Raw genomic sequence first — 18,868 nt, 5'->3', positions numbered from 1 at the left:
CCGATAAAAGCAGCTTGTGTCATCGCTGCAGATAAAGAAATACAGAGATAGAGTGATAGCACTATCTGCATTCTATGCAGGAAGCATTTGAAAACAGAGGCTTTTTATGATAAGACCCACAGTGCAAACTCCCCGAAACCACAACTACGTGTGTGTGTGTGTGTGTTTGTACTTTCTGCAAAGCATCAATGTGTCTATGCATACAAAAGTATAACATATTAGAAGATTTCTTGCACATATAAGGCTTGCTGAAGGAAAAGGGTGCAGGAGGTGACTGCGTACCTGGATGCGTGACTCTGGCAGGCCCGTGGTCTGGGACAGGCTCTCCCTGAGGCTGATGCCGGGGTAGGGGTCGGTTTCAAAGGTGGCACGTAGGAGCTCCACGTGCTCTTTGGAGAAACTGGTTCTCTTTCTGCGGCTGGCGCCGCGGGAGGAGCTGCCGCCGGAGGCTGCAGATCTGGTGTCATCTGACGGAAGAGAAGACAACAGGTTCCACATCAGATCCGGGACTAATTCCATATTACTCATCTGTTCTACGTATTGTGACCGAAGGACTGTCCGGTCACCGTGCAACTAAACCAGATACCTTGTTTAGACTGTGAAATACAAACTTTTGCATCAGCGGCATTTAAAAAAGCAGCATGCAGTTTGTGGTCATCTAGATTTCCCCACTGTGGGATGAATAAAGGAATTTAAAATTCTCCTTCCAATTAGTCATGTTTCCAACATTAGCTGCTCAGGTAGATACAACACACAACGAGACCTAATGTGTATACACAAATGGTCATTTCAACTGGATGTCCTGTTTAATTCATCTTAGCACAGTAAGACCTTCAGCCTGCTGCAGCAGGCAGGTAAAAAAAAAAACCCTGAACTATTTCATCCAATTCAGATCACAAAAGACATTTACTGCAACTAAGACATGGCTGCAGATTACACATAAAAAAACTGATTATCTGTTGTTTTCCTTTTCTATTACAGAGTATGAGACTGTTCTTACCGTTGCTGCAGTCCTTCCACATGGCAGCAGTTAAATGAATGAAGCTCTGGACACAAATGGATTTCTACTGGACTTCTGATGGGACAGAGTTCACTGTGGCAGTGTGTTCCTTCACTGTGTGTCTCCTGGTTGGACCAGGACACCTTTTATATGGATCACCTGAGACCCCAAAAGGGCAGAGTGGTGGGGTGTTAACTTTGAGGATGGTTAACAGGACTATGCTGACCGGAGCGGCCCCCGTTATCACCTCACCTCTATCAAAGTAGTGCCAAGGTCAATGGTAAATATGGCAAAGTGTGTGTAAGACAAAAGGAGGTCGTTAGCCTCATCGATACCACTTCACAACATGATTACTTGTATTTTTGGGCGAATTAATATTTGACAGATCAAAATGGCCTAAAGACAAAAATATTTTTTTGCTATAATTTTAATAGGTTTGCGTTTGTTAGGTGATTTGTCTTTAGTGAACTTTATTATAATGAATATAAATGCACTCTGTTCTAGCATCCTTGTGTCCTTTTTTAGTTAAAAGAAAGTCTAAAGACATGTTGGTATATTTCAAGGCTTCCTTTTAATTCAAATTTGGCTTCTGGGAGATATCTGATTAGTGTTAAGGACAAACACAGGAGGCTTCACAAACTGTGGAACGTTGATCAACAAACAATAGCCCTAAAGAAATATTTAACCCACAGACTGCAGCAAAATACAAAATGGTACTCTGAGCTGAAGCCTATCAGCGGCTCCTGTTCTCTTCTCATATGCAGAGCAGCTCCCTGCTATCATCAGAGGAAAAACAAAGGTGGCTAATTATTCAGTGATTAATTGGACAGTTACTCTGCACACACCACACACCAGCCTCATTAAAGTGAATAAATGCATCAAAGTGAGGGCCAAGTTTGTGAAATGGTTTAACATGTCCGGGCCGTGGCCAGGCTGTGTGCAAATGCTGTGACTCTTCACTGCAATATGCCATTTTTTAAATATATATTTTTTGCAAAAGATGCCAGAAAACAGCCATTAAATTAAATATTTAATGTTTGGATATTTACATGGATTTATTTTTACTAGTTGCAGCAGCCGCTAAATGTCAGATGCATTTGAAAATGCAAAAGCTAACACACTAACAGGCTAAAGTCAAACAGTCCTTAAGGACAAAGTGCAGAAACAGATTTACGGTAGTTTTTAGGTGTATTAGAAAACAATGCAGCTTGAAGTCTACCAGAGTTATCTAAAGCAAAGCAACAAGCTCAGTTCAGTTCTTTCTTTTTATCTTTATCTGGACAACAGGCAGAATCAATGTCTCCAGGTGAAGAGACGGCTCCTGAAAGTCCCCCAACTCTCTCTGTGCTTCACCCAAATCCTGTCAGATATCACGTGCAGCAGTTTGCCAACACTGGAAGCTGTCACACCCCCTAATAAATAAGAGATTATGCTTTAAATTCAGACTGGATATTAATATTAAAACACAGGCACAAGTTTGATTATCTAAAATTAATCTGATAAAATAATAATATGGGAAAGAGTCTTATCAATACACCATTTCAGAAGGTTAAATACTTGTTATGCCCAAGTTTACACACAATGATGGCGTGATAAAAGCTAACACTGGTTCTGCCCAAAGAAAACCCAAACCCAAAACCACTACGGATTTTATTTGTTTTTTAATTTTTAAATTTTTTTCTTGACTCTATAGAGAGCTCTATCTTAGAAAAACAAAAGAGCATCTAATCAGGTTTATCTCTATAAAATGAACATATTGTTTTATTGAATCAATTTTACGAGTCAGCTTCCAGAGAGATACATAGAAATGATTGGTTAGATATGTAATATTCTCTCCCCATGTTTGTGCAGTTCCACTCCTCTTTTCCCAATATATGTCATAAACTATGAGCATGTACAATTATAGTTATGTTGTATAAATCAATGGTTAGATACCATTTGGCTGGTTTTCAAAGGGGCAATAGAACAAAGTCTTACCAAACAGATGTCTGTGGCCAGGATTATCTCTTTACACTGGTGTCCACAGCACATACTGATTCAGATTATACTGTTTAAACTGGAGGGAGAAATATTGGAAACCCCTTTATTTATATCTTTACTATCTTCATGTACAAAAAATAAATACCTGGCAGTGGAAACATTTCACATCTGCAGATTATTCAGACTCGTTTTGTACGGTGGGAGTAGAAATCTGAAGCTGACTTTTTAAATCATCTTGTTATCTTGAGGCATTTTACTGACGATGATTTTTCTAATTCATTTTTCTTTTTTCATAAATCCTTCAAAAGACCACCAGAGGGCGACAGCACACGTAATCATTTTTATTTGTATTAAAATAAAACAAAATTACTGTTTCACATCAACGTTAGCTAAAAAAAAGAGTGTATTATACATTTCTATTTCTCTTTTTCTAATTATTATTAATTAAACTTTTCCAACTCCACACCGACTCGCCGCCGGGACTGCTTCCGTCCCGCCGCTGTTTCCGCCCGGTCACATTTGACGGCGGCACCAGCCGAGCAGCAGCACCAGCAGCGGCAGCGATGGCGAAAAGTGATGGATGCGATTATTTTAAGAGAACCAGCCTGTTCTGGATCGTCTTTGTGACATTCGGGGTTGGATATTTTACTGTAAGTTGACTTAAAATTCCATAAAATGAAGGATGTGTTATTATTTATTTCACTTAAAAAAATGCCACCGTGTTGTGTCGGGTCGCATAAAATCTCATTAAAATCATTTCCGTCATAGTTTTCCGGAGATTTTGGATTTTCTATATTTCCATTCTGTTGTAATCTCTGGAAAAGTCTCAGCCGGTGACAATGACTCATATCCGGATGGATTATTCGGTTATGCGGGGTCAAACTATTGGACAAAGTCCACTTTACAAACAGTTTGTCAGACAACTCGTGTTAATGTTTCCCCTCCGAACAACTGACCGCTTTAGAAAAAAGACAAACCTGCCAAATTCCATAAAAATCCCTCTAAATAACCTCTGAAATAATATGAGCGGTAATATTGACTAACGTCGGTCAGAAGGCATCGGGGCGGTTCGTTGCAGCCGATGTGTTTGTTTTTGGCCAACAAAATGAATGCCGAATTGATCAGCAGAGAAATCACAGCAGTGAAATATCTTTAGATTTATTTTTAATGTGTTGCTGTGTCGAGCTGAAAGGCTGAAAAATAGAACACGATACTTTTTCGGTGCGATTCTGTTTCGTTTCCCAGATTGGGTGTCAAATGTCGGTGAGACTGAAGGTAAACCTGCCACGTGTGCAGAAACAGGAGGGACACCAGAGTGGGAAGGAAAAGGACAAGTTCTTATAGTTTTAAATAATGTTATAATCAATAATAAATGGAGAAATATGTGTTGTGTTTGACAGAATAACTAAATAAAGCCCTCTGTGGCCCGTCAGCTCACAGCTCCACACAATGCCTTTCACTGTCCAGGACTCATGTTCCAGTGAGACACAGAACCCCAACTGAATTATTCAATGCAATTATGCTAAAACTGAGCTGTGCAATTATAGAAGTGTCTTCAAAATCAACATGCATCGATGTCCACAAGGAGTAGGTGAAACAAAAAAACGCAACATATTGATCTACAAATATCATTTTATCAGTTCAGATTCCTTCAGCTGCGAGATAAAGCTGCGTTTACTAAATCAACACGGCAGAATTACCAGATTAGATGTCAACAAATGTGGAGGAGAAGAACTAATCCTGACTCTGACAGTCACACAGAAGCTTGAACTTTGATTTCACATTGCAAAACTTTAATATCAAACCACAGGAAAAAAAAACAAAAAAACAGCATGATGCAGAACTAGAACAAATTAGATCTAAGTGGCATCTCGCACAACAAGGCTGCCCTTTGCAGTACATGTGGCTGTTACTGTTATGATGAATAAGAAGGCATTCATTAAGCCTTCTTTTTATACAGTTCATTATTGTCACTGTTTTTCCTTCCAGCATTAAGATCTAAATGCAGCAGAACACTTTTAGATGTGTGACAAGAAATGCACGACAGATTACTCTAAAGTCAACGTCAACAAAAAAACGCTTTGATTATTGAAACAGTTAAAGAATTACTGACCTTCTGAGTAACACGCTTTGGGCAAAACAGTTCTGAAAAAAAATGTATGTCTAAATGTTAAAGAGGTTAAATGTGCTTTCAAACAGAGAAATGCATTGATTTTTTATTTTATTTTATTTTTTTATATATATACAGCACATGCTAGACTAACTTAATTATTGCTGACATACGTTTGTGTTTTGCAGTGCGTTGTGTTTGCACCAGAAAAAATCCCATTTGAGCTCCTTGGTCCGTTCGGTACCTTCTCCAGATACCTTGTGGATAATCATGCTGAAGTTATGTACAAAGGGTGAGTGTTACAACCTTCATTGAATCAGAAATGAGAGTGATCAGATCATTAATTAATTCAGGATTAATTCCTTTATTTATGACAGTTGATTATTGCAGCTTATCGTGCAGCACAAAGCAGAGTTGAATCAAAACAGCTCACAGCTGTTCTCTTTAATAATCATTCATCGTTTATTCAGTTTTTATTCTTCTGTCATTTCTGTTAAGCACATTGAATAACCTTTGTGTGTGATAAAGTCCTTTAAAGTCTTAATGCTTTTTATACATGAGCAGATTGCTGTTAGTCACACGGCCTCTGGGTATTAAGGCAACAATCAAAGGAAGATGTTTTGTTGTTGGTTGGGTCATGTGATTTACAGGACAGCCCTTAAACTTGACTGTTTTGTGAAGTGGAGGTTGTTGTTTCAGTCTTTTGTGTTTCAAATGTGCGAAGTGGTTGATCTTTTTCAGGCCGTCACGTGACTCGGATGTTTTGGGTATAAAATGTTCCTGTTGGAGCTGAAGTTAAACTGATGGCTCTAATCATTATTATTTCTGTTTTTTAATCATGTGTTAAATATCTTTGTTGAGGAATCTAACACATCTGTCTGTTACAGGTGGTGGGCCGCTCTTGCCATTCATGTCGTGGAGGCATTGGTTGCATTGAAGGTTTGCAGGTAAGAGTGAAAGGAATCTTATTGTCCACTAGAGGGAGGTGCAACATAACTTGTTGATAACCTGCTTAACTAATATTTGAGATTTTTTTTTTAACTGTTAAAAGTCCCAAATCTTATCTCAGACACATTATTAGTATACACAAACTGTTTTTACTATACATGATTTATGAATGTCTTTCTTTTCTTTTTATTGCAATAAAAAGAAATATGAACCATAACCTGTGAAAGAAAAGCCTTTGGAAGTTGTGTGTGTGTTAGATAATCACAAAATGTCTTCAGTAATCCTTTATTATCAAGTGTTCTCAGGAATTCAGGAAAATTATGGTAAATCAATAAGGGCCATGGGTTGTGAGGATTTGTTTGCTCCAGCAGCTCAACCTTTGTTCCCTCCCCACAGTAACAAAGGTATCAACAGCACAACCACTCGCCTCATGTGGGTTTTCCAGACCTTTCTGTTTGGCTTCGCCTCCCTCGGCCCGCTCCTCAAGTACAACCCGAAGCGCCCCAAACAGCACTGACACCAGCAGCAGAGCTCCACAGAACAACACAGCGTAAGATGAACTTCCAAGAAAAAATCTAGTTTCCTTGTGCCTCTTCCACAGTCGCTCTGTGGTATGAAATCCTGCTGAGCAGGCAGCAGATGGAGGAAGAGCCCTGAGCCTGTTCACCTTTTATACTGTTTTTTTTAACACCGAAGTATTGAAGTGAAGACTAAACTGTGATAGAATCAAATATTCTTTTTCCTGTGCTGTGACGAAATAGACTTCTTTTTCATTCCGTGGATTTTTCCACTGTGCCTCACGGACGATACTTTAATGTTTTACTGATAATGGTATTAACAGAATTATTTTGATGAGTCTGCTGTGGGCCAAACATGGACTGCAGTACAAGGTGAATCTTTTAGGCAATTTTTTTACATCCCACAATGTTTACATTCAGCCTGGATGTCAGGCAGGTTGGCTGCAGATGGTGCCGCTGTCATGAGCTTCAGACGTCCTCTGGGATTAAAAAAAAAAAAAAAAAGAGTGAGCTGCTGTATGAAATCTGCATTTGCCTCTGTTGTACTGAAGTCCTTCAAGGTTTTAAACCACAGACTGGAAGTTCTTCATATTAATTACACTAAATAAAATGTGACTTACAAAGTAAATGTCATGTTGGATTTTATTTTTTGATCCTTGAAAAAGACTCAAAATGGTGAAAAAAAAAAAAAAAAAGACGATAACGCCAAACATTTAGGTTAACTCTGCTAATTAGCACCAAACATGATGCGGGTCATGGATGTTGCGGTTACTTTGGCATGACCTGATGGAGAAGTCGAGGAATATCTGATCCTTTCTGTGTCGTGTGATTATCTGTCTGAGTTTAATTAAAATCAAGAATCCTCCTGACTTACTTTTGCTGATGCTAACAGACGTTAGCATGTCATGATGCTAACAGACGTTAGCATCAGCCCCACACTTTAAATGGGCTTTTGGAAAATACGACAATACAAGTTTAGGATACTTACAAGTTTTTCTCAGCAATTTTTTTTGAAAGAACTGCAATGTTTGTTAAAGCTCAAAAAAACAATCCTTAGAGGTGCAAAGTAATGCTAGTCTAGAAACGATAGCATGATTACATAGTTTAAATGTCATCATTGCTAAACTTCCACTTTGTAGTTTGGTGTGTGGCTCGTCCATTTATATATTATAACTTGGCCAACTAAAACATCTTCCCTATCAAAATTAGTAACAGCCTGGAGAGCAGCAAATGTAAAAATAGAGAATTTGTTGAATCCATTTAATGTCTGATGGCGTATGTAGTCTCCTGTTAGCACCATATGTGGGAAGATACAGAAACGACACCGGGAGGATTTACTGGAATATTTATATGCTGCTGGACCTTCATAATAATCATAATAATAATAAAGAAAATAGACTAAAAACTACATTAAAAAAAGTAAAAAGTCACGGACGAGGGAACTGGAAGTCCAAAAATCCTAATCTGGGTTTAGACGTTCTATTTATATAAGAAACTACAAAAAGCACATTAGTGAAACTTTTACCATTAACAGTGTTGCGTTGTTTTTGTTTGTCTTAGAGGCAGTGTTGATGGCACACACGCAGGTAAACAGTGTGACCTCATCTGAATGCGTCTGAAGCAGCGGCCCGGGGTCACCATGTCCTCTGCTGACGGACCTAAGAGCCTTAGAGTCTTAAACAGCAGCTTCTCCAGCCATTAATCAGGGACAGAGTGGAGGAGACACACTCTGACGGACTTTAAAAAAGAAAACGGTGGAGACCTTTGTCGGTTCCCAGTTTTATTTGTTTATATCGACACGTTTACTTGGACTGACACTGCCACCTCAGGATGGTACAAATGAACAAATATATACAACAGTTTATAAACAATACGGGTGGAAAAATATATCTTTTGACATTTGTAGTGTGTGTTTCATTTAGAATGAGACAACTACAGGACTGAACCTGTGTCATCAGTGTAGGATTGGCTCTCTGTCTCGGTGATCTATAAGATCTATAGTCATCTTCTGGATGCAGTCTAAAATCAAATTTATTCTAAATAGAGGGTGCAATGATTAAAGAAGAACAGCAGCATAATTAATGGGAGTAATATGTGTAACATTTGTTCTATAATCTCAAGGCTTTGCAGTCATTTTTTGTAGTAGTGTATTTGTTTGCACATAATCTCATATTTTGTGTGTATTGTTTCCTCTTTTTTCTCCTATTGTAAATATAGTTTGTGTTTAGGATGTTGGTGGGATCACCGGTTCAGCCAGCATATTGACGGGTAGCGCTCACTCAGCGTCTTGCGCAGCTGAGCGCTCTGTGCCTTATCCCTGGTTTCCACCACACACTCCACCTGTTACACACAAACACAGTAAGCTGTCTGATATCTCAGATCCACATACGCACACGCACACTAGAATTTGCATAGGTTGTAATGCAGAGCAGAAGATAAGACACTTCAATTTAACAGTTTCTTCAAGTTTTTGAAACAAGATAGAACGAGTTAGTCTGGTCCAAGAAGATTGATAAATCAAGAGCCTTTACGTTTGGAGTGCATAAGCACACTCAATACAAAGTGAGAAAAGAAAATGGACAGAAATGTGTTTAAAACTACAACATCGTAGTGTGGCTGTAGGCTAAACTGAAGCGTGACAGTTGGACTGAGTAAAACTGGCCACACTGGATGAACTGAGTCTGTATAGAACTTCACATAGTTCCTTTCAGCGAATGGACTGAAGAATTTGTTTATTATTCATACAGGCATTACAGCTTAAAAAGGATGCCATATTAGAAAGTGGTAGGATTATTTTTTGCCCTATAATCAAGGTTTCTTTGGAAAACAATCTACAAAAAACAGTAAAAATTTTTTTATTTTACTGTGTTTTTATTTTTGTCTCTTTAATTCGTGCCAGCTCGCTGCCAACACAAGCCAAGACTTCCATGGTGTTGGAGGGAAAGTAGATGAGCAGATTGAAGTGTAGGAGGAAACAGAGAGGTGAGGCGCAGAGATTAGTAGCATACCTTCGCCTTGAACAGCTCTGACTTGTCGCTGTGTCTCCGATGGCAGACGTCCAACAACCTGGAGGAAAAAGGCAGAGCGAGAGCAAATAATTACACATGGCATCAAGGAACATTACACATGAAACAGACTGGGCTGCAGCGGCGTGAAGCAACAGAACAAAAGCTCTTTAAACGGGCGGGGGATGATCCTACCTGACGTCCTCTCTGGACAGGACGTCCAGCAGCTTGGCCATGTCTCCCGGCCACTCTCCCAGTTGCACAGAGAACTTACTGACCCGGTCGTCCAGGACCAGGGCTCGATCAACACACTGTCTCACCAGCTCCAGCTCCATGTTAGCGCTGCTCACCACCACAGCAACCCTGCAGCAGAAACACAAGAGGGAGTCTTGTTTTATGTGCAGCCAAACGGATTAGCACTGATGACATCGCTGCATTGCCAAAAAATGTCAGCCTCTCAGGGCTTAGAAAACGCCTCAGCCCTCAGAATAAGAGCTGAATGTTTACATTGTTTAAAAATGTACAATTAAATACAACTTTAGGTTCTCTGGTGTCTCGCCTCGACATTAACAAGTCTGACCCACTTTTTGCTCTTCAGTTCTGGGAGTTGTCCGGCCAGGATGGCGGCCAGTCCCATGGCTCCCTCTGTGTCCACCGTGGAGCGTTCAAACTCCTGAAACCGCAGCATCGCCACCAGAGAGTCCTCCTCACTATGGGGACAGAGGTTCAACACTAATGACGGTTAGTTTATGTAACGGCCTTTATACGAGATAACGTCGCAGTACACGACGGTCTTTCGTCTAAAACATGTGGGCCACATTCATAAATGAAGCCGTACCTGACGGTGATGACTTTATCTACGAGTTTCTTTGACAGCTGGAAGGTGTTGACACCGAGGGAGCGCTCCATAAGATCTGAGATCAACACATGTTTAGTTACTGTTACTTACAGAACTTAGCAAGCCTGATTAGCTTCAAATAGGGAAGAAGTGCAGATGATGTCTATTCAGCGCTAAACCTGACAGCAGAGAGAACAATGAGTAGATTTGCTGATCTTACCTCCATAGAGTTTCTTATTGGGGTTGCTGTGCATGTCTTTGACTGGACTGTTTGTTTTCAGAGATTGTAGTAGCAGAGGGAAACCTTCTGGTTCAATTCCCTGTTAAAGGAATAAAGTCAGAGCATCCATTTGTGTTTTCACTGTATTACTTTAATAAAAGATTGCTGAGGCCTACAGCCGTGCTACCAGCTCCGTGCAGCTCTAAGGACTCTTGGATTGCCCACATGCTCACAATGACATGCTAGCACGCGAATGTTAATGTATTTACCATTGTGTTACCATGGTAGCATGTTAAAATTAGCTGATTTATACAAAACACCTGAAGCTAATAGGAATGAAATCTGTTCTTCGAGCTACAATTTGATCACAAACCAAAACACTGGAAAAAGTACCGACTGGATCTACGTCATTGGAACTCCGAGCTTGGCTAAAAATATTATTTTCCAATCTAGGACTAATCCATGCCTTATTTGCAAGACTAAAAAAATCCTCAGCCTCCCTCTCACTCCTCTACATTTTCCCTTTTCTGATAAATTATACTTTGATTGAAGGCATTTTCTTTCACAAGTTGTTCATATATTTAGGGAACTCTGGAGATGTGGAGCTTCCTGCTCAGTAGCCTACAATACTAGCTTCAGTAAGCAGGAGATATTAGGTTAGTTACTATAGTTACTATACTTAGAGATCACTACGAGATCAAGCTTGGCAATTAATTTGATTCATTGCTTTGCTGTGCTCAGAGATATTCTTTTTTTGATTAAAAATAGAAGCAGAGGGCTGTTCTGTTCCCTCCAGAGTAAATAGAGCTGAAGCTCTCAGAGTAACTCTTATGGACAGAAAGTGGAACAAGGCAAAACACTTCAAATACATTTATCTCGATGAGGAAATCCAGGCAGAGAGGAAAACACAATTGGATGAACATCGTAGACATATTGGTGTCAAATACGCAACCTCATCTCCATAATAAGAAATTAGGCTGTGCAGGAAATGTGACCTGAAACACAGCACAGTGTGAGACAGAGGCGTCTTTTTTGCATCAACCTACTATAACAAGAATCTGTGGGTTGAGGTGTTTGATGGCAGCAGCGGTGCCGGCCAGGAGACCATACTGTCCAGCTGCAGGAACAACCACTGCATCCAGTTTGGGCACTTGTTCATAGATTTCCATGCCCACAGTTCCAAGCCCGGCCAAATACGCTGCACTTTCATCTCTGGCCATCGGAAAAGGAAGAAGAGAAAGAAAAGTGGTGACAGTCTGCGGAATTTAAGTCTACCTTCCTTATATCAAACCTGTGCACAGCCAACAGACAGATGAGAGAAGCAGTTCACGGAAAATAATGGAAATTTGTGCCCGGAATGTGATTTACTAACATCCATTAGCTTATAAAAGCAACCGTAGTGTTATATAACCCGTGGATTCAGTGTGTGCATTTTGCATAAAATGGCTCTCAAGTGTGACTTCACTCTATTCATGAGTTAAATCATGTACTTTCAGGAGGAAAATGGAAAAGGGCTTCAAGAGAAACTTTTGATGGAATAGTTTCTAAAGATACACTGAGGACCCTCCTGCTCTACTCAATACATTCAGGAGGTTTTCAGTCACAAGCTTCCTAATTCTGGGATAAGTAGTTCATTTTGGGTGATGTCACCAAACTTTTAGGCAGCTGAGGCACCGACATGACTGACTGATTAGTCTTCTCTTACTGGATCCCTGTTAATGCGCATTAAACTGAGTCTATGGCAGCTGCAAGTGGAGAACCACGCAGTAGAGATGGAGGTCGATATAAGTGGGACTGACTCTTCCAAGTAGAGGTATCCGTTCTCTTTGGCTAGATGGCGGGCGTGGTTCTGGGAATCATAGCCAGTGCTGCCGTAGGAGATGACCATGGCGCCGTAGTCCCTGTAGATCCTGAGGCGAGGCGAAGAGCAGCACGACGGCATGATGACGAACATCGGGATCTTCAGCTCCACGGCATGATGAGCCACGGCCATGGAGAAGTTACAGTCAGTGGCCACGATCACACCCTTCCTCTGCTGCTCCTGGAGGGCCCGAAACATACATGGATCTTTAAGTAGGTATACACAACAAGTGGCAACGCAACATGATGTCACCCATTAGTGTGCGCAGTGCCATTTTTAAGCCTCCAGTTTGGAATTTAAAAGCAGTTTGTTTTTGTTTGTTTTTTTTTTTAACTGAGCAGATGGAGGGGTTCTCTTGTTTTACCTGTGTGAGCGAGGTGAGCAGGTACAGGACTCCTCTCTCCTTCACTGAGCCTGTATAATGCAGATGCTCCTTCTTCAGGTAGATCTCCATCCCGTACTGTTTGGACAGTCTGGAGTACTGCACACGCAAAGAAGCAGAAGTACACAAATTCACTTTCTCAATAATATTCCTTATTTTAATTTTTATAGAAATGTCTGTAGCAGACACCAGCTGGTCTCTTTGTCAGCGCTCAGTGGTGACGTTGGCTTCGTCACTGCACATTGTGAGCTCATGCTAAGCTAGCGTACCGTGCAGGGAGTCTTCTGTATCCCTGACTGGATCCTGAAGGCAGCTGCGCTGATGTCCTCGAAGCGGAGGTACTGGGGCAGAGGTCTGGGGATAATCCTGAACTCGCTGACTCTCCTAGTCTTAGGCGGGTTCATGAGCATGATCTCTGGAGCCCCCACCACCTTGGTGTCGTAGACCTTCACATCCCCATTGAGGAGTTCCTCCTCACCGAAGTCCTTCAGCCGCTCCGGTTCAATGAGGGTGGGTCTGCGGCCTGCAGTGCCGTTACTGATGGGGCCACATTTGTAAGGAGCTCCAGAGTGAAAGGGGCCCAGACGCAACTCCTCTCTGGGCAACAAAGAGACAGACATTTCCTCACTTTCAAATAAGTTATCCAGCATTTGAAAAGACTGACGTGATTATTATGTTTCCTAAATGAAGAGATAATAGTAAAGTGAGTTCTTTTACTATTAGCACAAACTAGCACAAACTGATTTCTTTAAAAACTACTTCTCACAGTGTGATCGTTCAAGGATCGCAATATTATTTTGGTTTTTAACAAAACAATTTCCAAAGCAGGCATTTTTTCCCTAATTTGACAGCAGAACTTTTGATATTTTCCTTTTATCAACAACATTATGTGAAGTTTTATTTTCATTTACTTCCTGTTATTGTTGCAAGTTAATTCAGTAAAAAGGAAAAGCTTGAATACTTCCAGCAGCTAGGATTTGCTGTCCAGACTGGATAAGTACTTTAATGGCTTCTAGACTGTTTTGAGGTCATGAAGATGGAATTTCCCAAAAGCACATAAATACAATAGCACTGCATGAGTCATTCTCTTCAATGCAACTGAAGTAGACTCACTAGAAATTTACAAGCTCCAATACTGAAATACTCAGTGTTTCTATAAAGACGTGAATTTTTATATAACACATTAAAATTAATAACAGCTACAGAGAGAGGAAAATCTATGCAATCAATGTAATTAGTCATAATTAAACTAACACGTGCTGTCAAAAGTGCCCTTTGAGTAATGTTAGTTTTGCTTTAATTATAATTTCATTATAATTCAGACCCTCATGAACTTGTGAGTGAATGTGACGTGATGTGAATTTAGTTGTTTTTCACTTCTAAATCTAGTCAATCACATTAAACTGACTCCACACACACACACACACACACACAATCCTTCACACCAGATAAATCGATTCACCTTTCACGTCAACCCAGCTTCCATTTACCATGACAGATTATATCTGTGAATCAGTTTATGATTCATTGGGTCATTCAGCTGCTTGTTTTTGGAGACATGAAGCCAATTTTAGTGGCAGTTTATGTCCAAAGGTTGGACTGGCTGATTAATAGCATAATTCATTTATATCATCCTTCCAAAATCTACTGACTATAGTTGCATTTCTCATTTTGATGACTTAGCACAAAACCAAATCAGACATTTGAGTTGTTTTGGTTGTTTGGCTGACAGCACAGTTAATCAGGAGGCTCTCTACGCAGTACAAATATAATAATAGGATTGGACCTATTGGAGATTAACCCTGTGACTTAACCACTAAAGCAGATCACAAATGGTTAACAGCTAAGATTGAAACTTTGAATAAGGTTGTGCAGCGGAGCCAGGAGAATAATATATATGTAAAAACACTGTGGAAGCCAGACAGGAGGTACGTTTGCTGCATCATAATAATCCAGACAGACTTGAGTAGCCTCTTAAATGAAAAGAGTAAAAGAGATAATAATCAGGAGATGACAGTGTTTTTTTAAAGACTCCCAAAATAACATCCCAAACCACCAGGTGGAGCCGCTTTACCAAACAACAGCTGACAGCTCATCCTGGTATATTTATATCACAATGATCTGCCATAAACAATACCTTCACCTTTCACCTCATTTCCTCAGTGCATTACTGCCCTCAATCCCACTATCAGTCACTTTCACTCTGTCACTCCGCCACAGTGCGTGTCCTTAACACAACTGAACAGAAAGATCCCAAGGCTGCACCTGTGATTAGGGTGCTTTGGTTCAAAAACAGAGTTCAAAAACTGCATCAAAAGGGGGAAAGAACAACACTACGGCCAGTTTGAGGCCTAAAAACGAGGGGATGAAGAACTGAGATGGTAAAAAAAAAAAAAAAAACAACAAACGGATCTTTTAATTTTAAATGGTGCCGAAAACGACAAGTAAGGACAAAGTAAAAAGAGAGGAAGAGATCTCAGCCCATTGGGCTTTCATCATTACACTGATCTCAGCTTCTTCGTGTCCTTTTAAAGACTGAATGCCCCGACTTGCCGCTGTAATCATTTTGGGGAATGAAAATGTCTCAAAGCAAAGTATGACCCCAATTGTTGAAACAACTCTGCTCATTTCTCTCTGTAAGCTCATAGCTTCACAACTGTCTTGTATTATTTGAATTTGGAAACGACAGAAAAAAAACAAAAAACAAATCTGTCTTTTGTGATTGAACATCTGTCCAAAACAGTATCCATTACTATCACACCAAGGACAAACAGAGATAAAGTACTTTCAAGCCCTGTTTTAACCTAGAAAGGAAGTGTGGCACTAAACATTACCTTTGTGATCCACTGGTAACTTTTGATTTCTCTGGGTTTTCCTTGAAACATGTCATAATAGGGAGGACAATGAAGTACAGGACCAAGCGAAGGAGCAAGTCTACAAGGGCATGGAAGGGAGGGAGAAAGTTTCTTCCACAAGAAGTGGGGGCCGAGGAAAAGGAGGAAGACGACAAAGCCATTTCTGCAGTGGATGTAGATGGAGCGAGAGAACTCTGGGGATAAACCATCTGAGGAGAGGGATGTTTGTCGGCCCTGGATTTGGGCTCTGCATCAGCCAAACATGGATTGGGAGAACAAATGGTAGGTTTGGTTGATTTCTTTTCATGATGAAGGGGAAGGGAAAGAGGCTGAGGAAGAGACTGAAGATTTGAGGGTTTGTTTGTTAGAGTGGGCTGCATACAAGGTGGATGTGGAGGAGGAATCAGAGTGCCTGAAGACGGAGGCAACGGCATTGAGGAGGTGGGACCTACCTCCGAACTCCACGCAGAGGGTAAATCTGTCACTACAGGATCGATCTGGGTAGGGGGTAAGTCTGGGAGGTCCAGGGGGCTACATGTTGTAAATTCCCACCTCTGCCAGAAGGGGTCATTCTCTTCGCTGTCTTTAAGTGCAGGCCTAGGTGAGTACAAACGCTCAAGTCGCTCACTTAAGTAGCTCGAGTAGAATAACTGGGCGGCAAAGTTCATGGTGGTTGAAGCGCTGTCTTCCTAAAGTCCCACGAGTCTCTGAATCCCTCTCCCGCTCCAGCTGGTGTGGTGTGTCCGAGGGATAACAGGACACTGACTGGTGCTGCTCCCACGGTATAACGTCCCCTGACCTCGCTCCCTCCCACTTTCCCTTCCCGTGGGCTATTAAAGAGAGGATTAGACGGGGACACATGCACGGTGGCTCTGGAGAGTCTCTCCAGTGGCCTGGCCCCTCCCAGGGCTCTATTCCTGGGCCCAGACTGGGATTACTCCCCATTTCTGTGACGTAGTGCTAATCAGACGATGTAAGGAGATAGATGCAGACTTAGTGTTTATCTAAGGAGCAGTGATCTGGAGGCTCAAGCATACAGAGGATACGATGAGGAATGGGGGATCAGAAATGAAAGGTTGTGGGGTGAAGGTAGCCCAAAGGATTTTCACATTTGGGCCAAGATGCATTGTACTTTACCTCGAACTTCTGCTCGTAAAATAGAGAGAATACAAATTGAAGGTAAAGCCTGAACAAAAGATCCTTCCACACTGCATACCTGAGCTGTGTCTGATTTTATATCAAGATGAGAAGAAAAAAAGATTTAAGTCACTATAGAAGAGGCATCACTGTATCTGTAGTGACTAAAGTCCTTCCGTGGGATGGACATCAGTAAATATACGGTCTGAAATCATCCTGTGATGAAAACTGGAGGAGTTTCTTCCAGAAGGGAAACCACTAATACCCCCATACACCATCCATAAGGCACATTAGGTCAAGGAATGAATTGATAAGAATGAAAATAATATTCTATGGCCTTGAGTGACAGAACCACCATCATCAAAATACCAAATGAGATAATATCTTTTTTAAGAATGGTGTTAATCCCTCCAGTCCAAGGATTTGGAGAAAATAATATCAAGGAGCATTAAAGCATTTCTGGTGGCCCGATACTTTCCAAAGTCGCTTTGGTTTTTCTTTTAGTCACCCATCTACATGGACGACAAAGGCTGACTTCATGCTTGTCTGGTGAGTTATCAGTGTCTGCATCTGTAAGTGAAGTAGTATGCTGCTGCAGAAGAGCAAGGCTTCCCTAGATAAATAATCAGATAAACTGAGAGAGAGAAAGGCTACCGGCCTGACAGATAACAGCGACTTCAGGGAAAAGGAACCAGCCTTAAAACTGGCTGCCGGCAGAACAGCAGGTAGCCCATATCCCACTGAGCTCTGATGAATGTCCTGCCCGCCCTTCAAATCTGAGCTGAGGAACGACAGTAATGGCAGCATTAACTGGACGGACTTCAACAAGGTAAAGAGCGTGCCCCAACCTGGATCACTACATGAATGTATACTTAGAATCAGAGATGATCCGTTTAGCCAACATGACTCAAACGGTATTTGCAGGTAAATCTGAGTGCAGTGAATGGAGGGAAAGTCGGGTGGAGTTAACTGTCCCAGCAAAGTGTACATGGTGTCTTGTGACTGTCTAAAATCTTTCATAGTAATTTTTCTAATTGATAGTATGTTGGTATCCTTCCACTTAGACCAGCCACAGCAGATGTTATTGAAAGCCTATCAGGTTATCTTAAATGTTGTTGTCCCATCAAGCAGGCACCGTCTAGTAAGCAAGATGAAAACCTGGAGTTGTTCTTCAGACTCTGTGAACACAACAGATCTACAACAGGTTTAGGGCACCAAAGGCCAAACAGTGACTTGTCTCAAAAGGAGCGAGTGGAGAAGTTTGTTTCTTTTGATGTAGTTACACCGACACACAACCAAACTCATCACTCACACATCACTCAAATTAGATTTAGCTCCTTAAAAAGGGACAGGAAGTGAGCGTATGCCAGGCAGCGAACCGGTACGGAGAGCCGAGTCCTCGTCCTGCCAACAAGGTTTACTGAGGCCCATGTTCAGGTGTAATTACCTGGTAGGGTGGATGAAATGACAAAAGCCAGGAATGAAGGCCTGCTCCTCCCTTTCTACGTCTCTGAGGACATTGTAAACTACATTCAACCGAACCGGCAGAGGTATAGACAGAGACGACGGGTGGACAGAAATAGATGGAGAGAAGGTGACCCTGACTCCAGCAGCCAGTCACACCACAGATCAGCGTGACGCCGGCTGACTGGAGCTCATGATCCTCTGGCTCTGTGTTCGTGTAGACATTCTGTACTTCAGCGAGTATCTGCTGGCTGGACTTGAACTAACATTTGATGCCTGAATGAACTTTGACACACATTAATATTTTTGCTTTTTTTTTTTTTTTTTTTTAAATCAGTAATTTCTGAAGGACCTAATAACATTAATATGGAGCAAAAGTTATTCAGATTTCATCGACTAAATCTGAGAAATATATTGAATAAATCATAAAACCATTTTATTATTCCCATCATTGCCTTTCAACATGGAAAAATGCTGACCAGATAACATCTTTAATAAGATTATCATTCTCATTTCATTATTGCTCTACCATCTACCATCTCATCCATTA

The 18,868-nt window shown here is 41.0% G+C and overlaps 2 protein-coding genes across 2 annotated transcripts; one reads left to right on the top strand and one right to left on the bottom strand.

Moving 5' to 3' along the window:
* The first annotated feature begins 3,509 nt into the window (after positions 1-3,509).
* On the top strand, positions 3,510-7,081 carry tmem254 (transmembrane protein 254). The gene is made up of 4 exons (XM_029521543.1): positions 3,510-3,630; positions 5,279-5,382; positions 5,978-6,037; positions 6,435-7,081. Exons 1-4 carry the CDS (start codon positions 3,544-3,546, stop codon positions 6,553-6,555), a joined length of 372 nt encoding a protein of 123 aa, XP_029377403.1. The 5' UTR covers positions 3,510-3,543; the 3' UTR covers positions 6,556-7,081.
* A 1,716-nt stretch (positions 7,082-8,797) lies between these two features.
* LOC115055753 (L-threo-3-hydroxyaspartate ammonia-lyase) lies at positions 8,798-13,482 on the bottom strand. Its single transcript, XM_029521768.1, has 10 exons — positions 13,132-13,482; positions 12,845-12,961; positions 12,419-12,660; positions 11,666-11,831; positions 10,620-10,719; positions 10,400-10,475; positions 10,146-10,271; positions 9,757-9,924; positions 9,565-9,622; positions 8,798-8,896 (listed from the first exon to the last, which is right to left on the bottom strand). Exons 1-10 carry the CDS (start codon positions 13,480-13,482, stop codon positions 8,798-8,800), a joined length of 1,503 nt encoding a protein of 500 aa, XP_029377628.1.
* Between the last annotated feature and the right edge of the window lie 5,386 nt (positions 13,483-18,868).

The sequence above is a fragment of the Echeneis naucrates genome, chromosome 15, assembly GCF_900963305.1.
Source record: "Echeneis naucrates chromosome 15, fEcheNa1.1, whole genome shotgun sequence".
Classification (NCBI taxonomy): domain Eukaryota; kingdom Metazoa; phylum Chordata; class Actinopteri; order Carangiformes; family Echeneidae; genus Echeneis; species Echeneis naucrates.
The sequence above is the reverse complement of the archived record's forward strand: the minus strand, read 5'-3'. Positions and strand labels throughout refer to the sequence as shown.

Coding starts and splice junctions, on each gene's coding strand:
- tmem254 (XM_029521543.1), top strand. CDS start 3,544: ATGGCGAAAAGTGATGGATGCGATTATTTTAAGAGAACCAGCCTGTTC. Junction 3,631..5,278: donor TCGGGGTTGGATATTTTACT/GTAAGTTGACTT, acceptor TGTGTTTTGCAG/TGCGTTGTGTTTGCACCAGA. Junction 5,383..5,977: donor GCTGAAGTTATGTACAAAGG/GTGAGTGTTACA, acceptor TGTCTGTTACAG/GTGGTGGGCCGCTCTTGCCA.
- LOC115055753 (XM_029521768.1), bottom strand. CDS start 13,482: ATGTCTGTCTCTTTGTTGCCCAGAGAGGAGTTGCGTCTGGGCCCCTTT. Junction 11,832..12,418: donor GGATACCTCTACTTGGAAGA/GTCAGTCCCACT, acceptor TCCGATGGCCAG/AGATGAAAGTGCAGCGTATT. Junction 9,623..9,756: donor CTGTCCAGAGAGGACGTCAG/GTAGGATCATCC, acceptor TTTTTCCTCCAG/GTTGTTGGACGTCTGCCATC.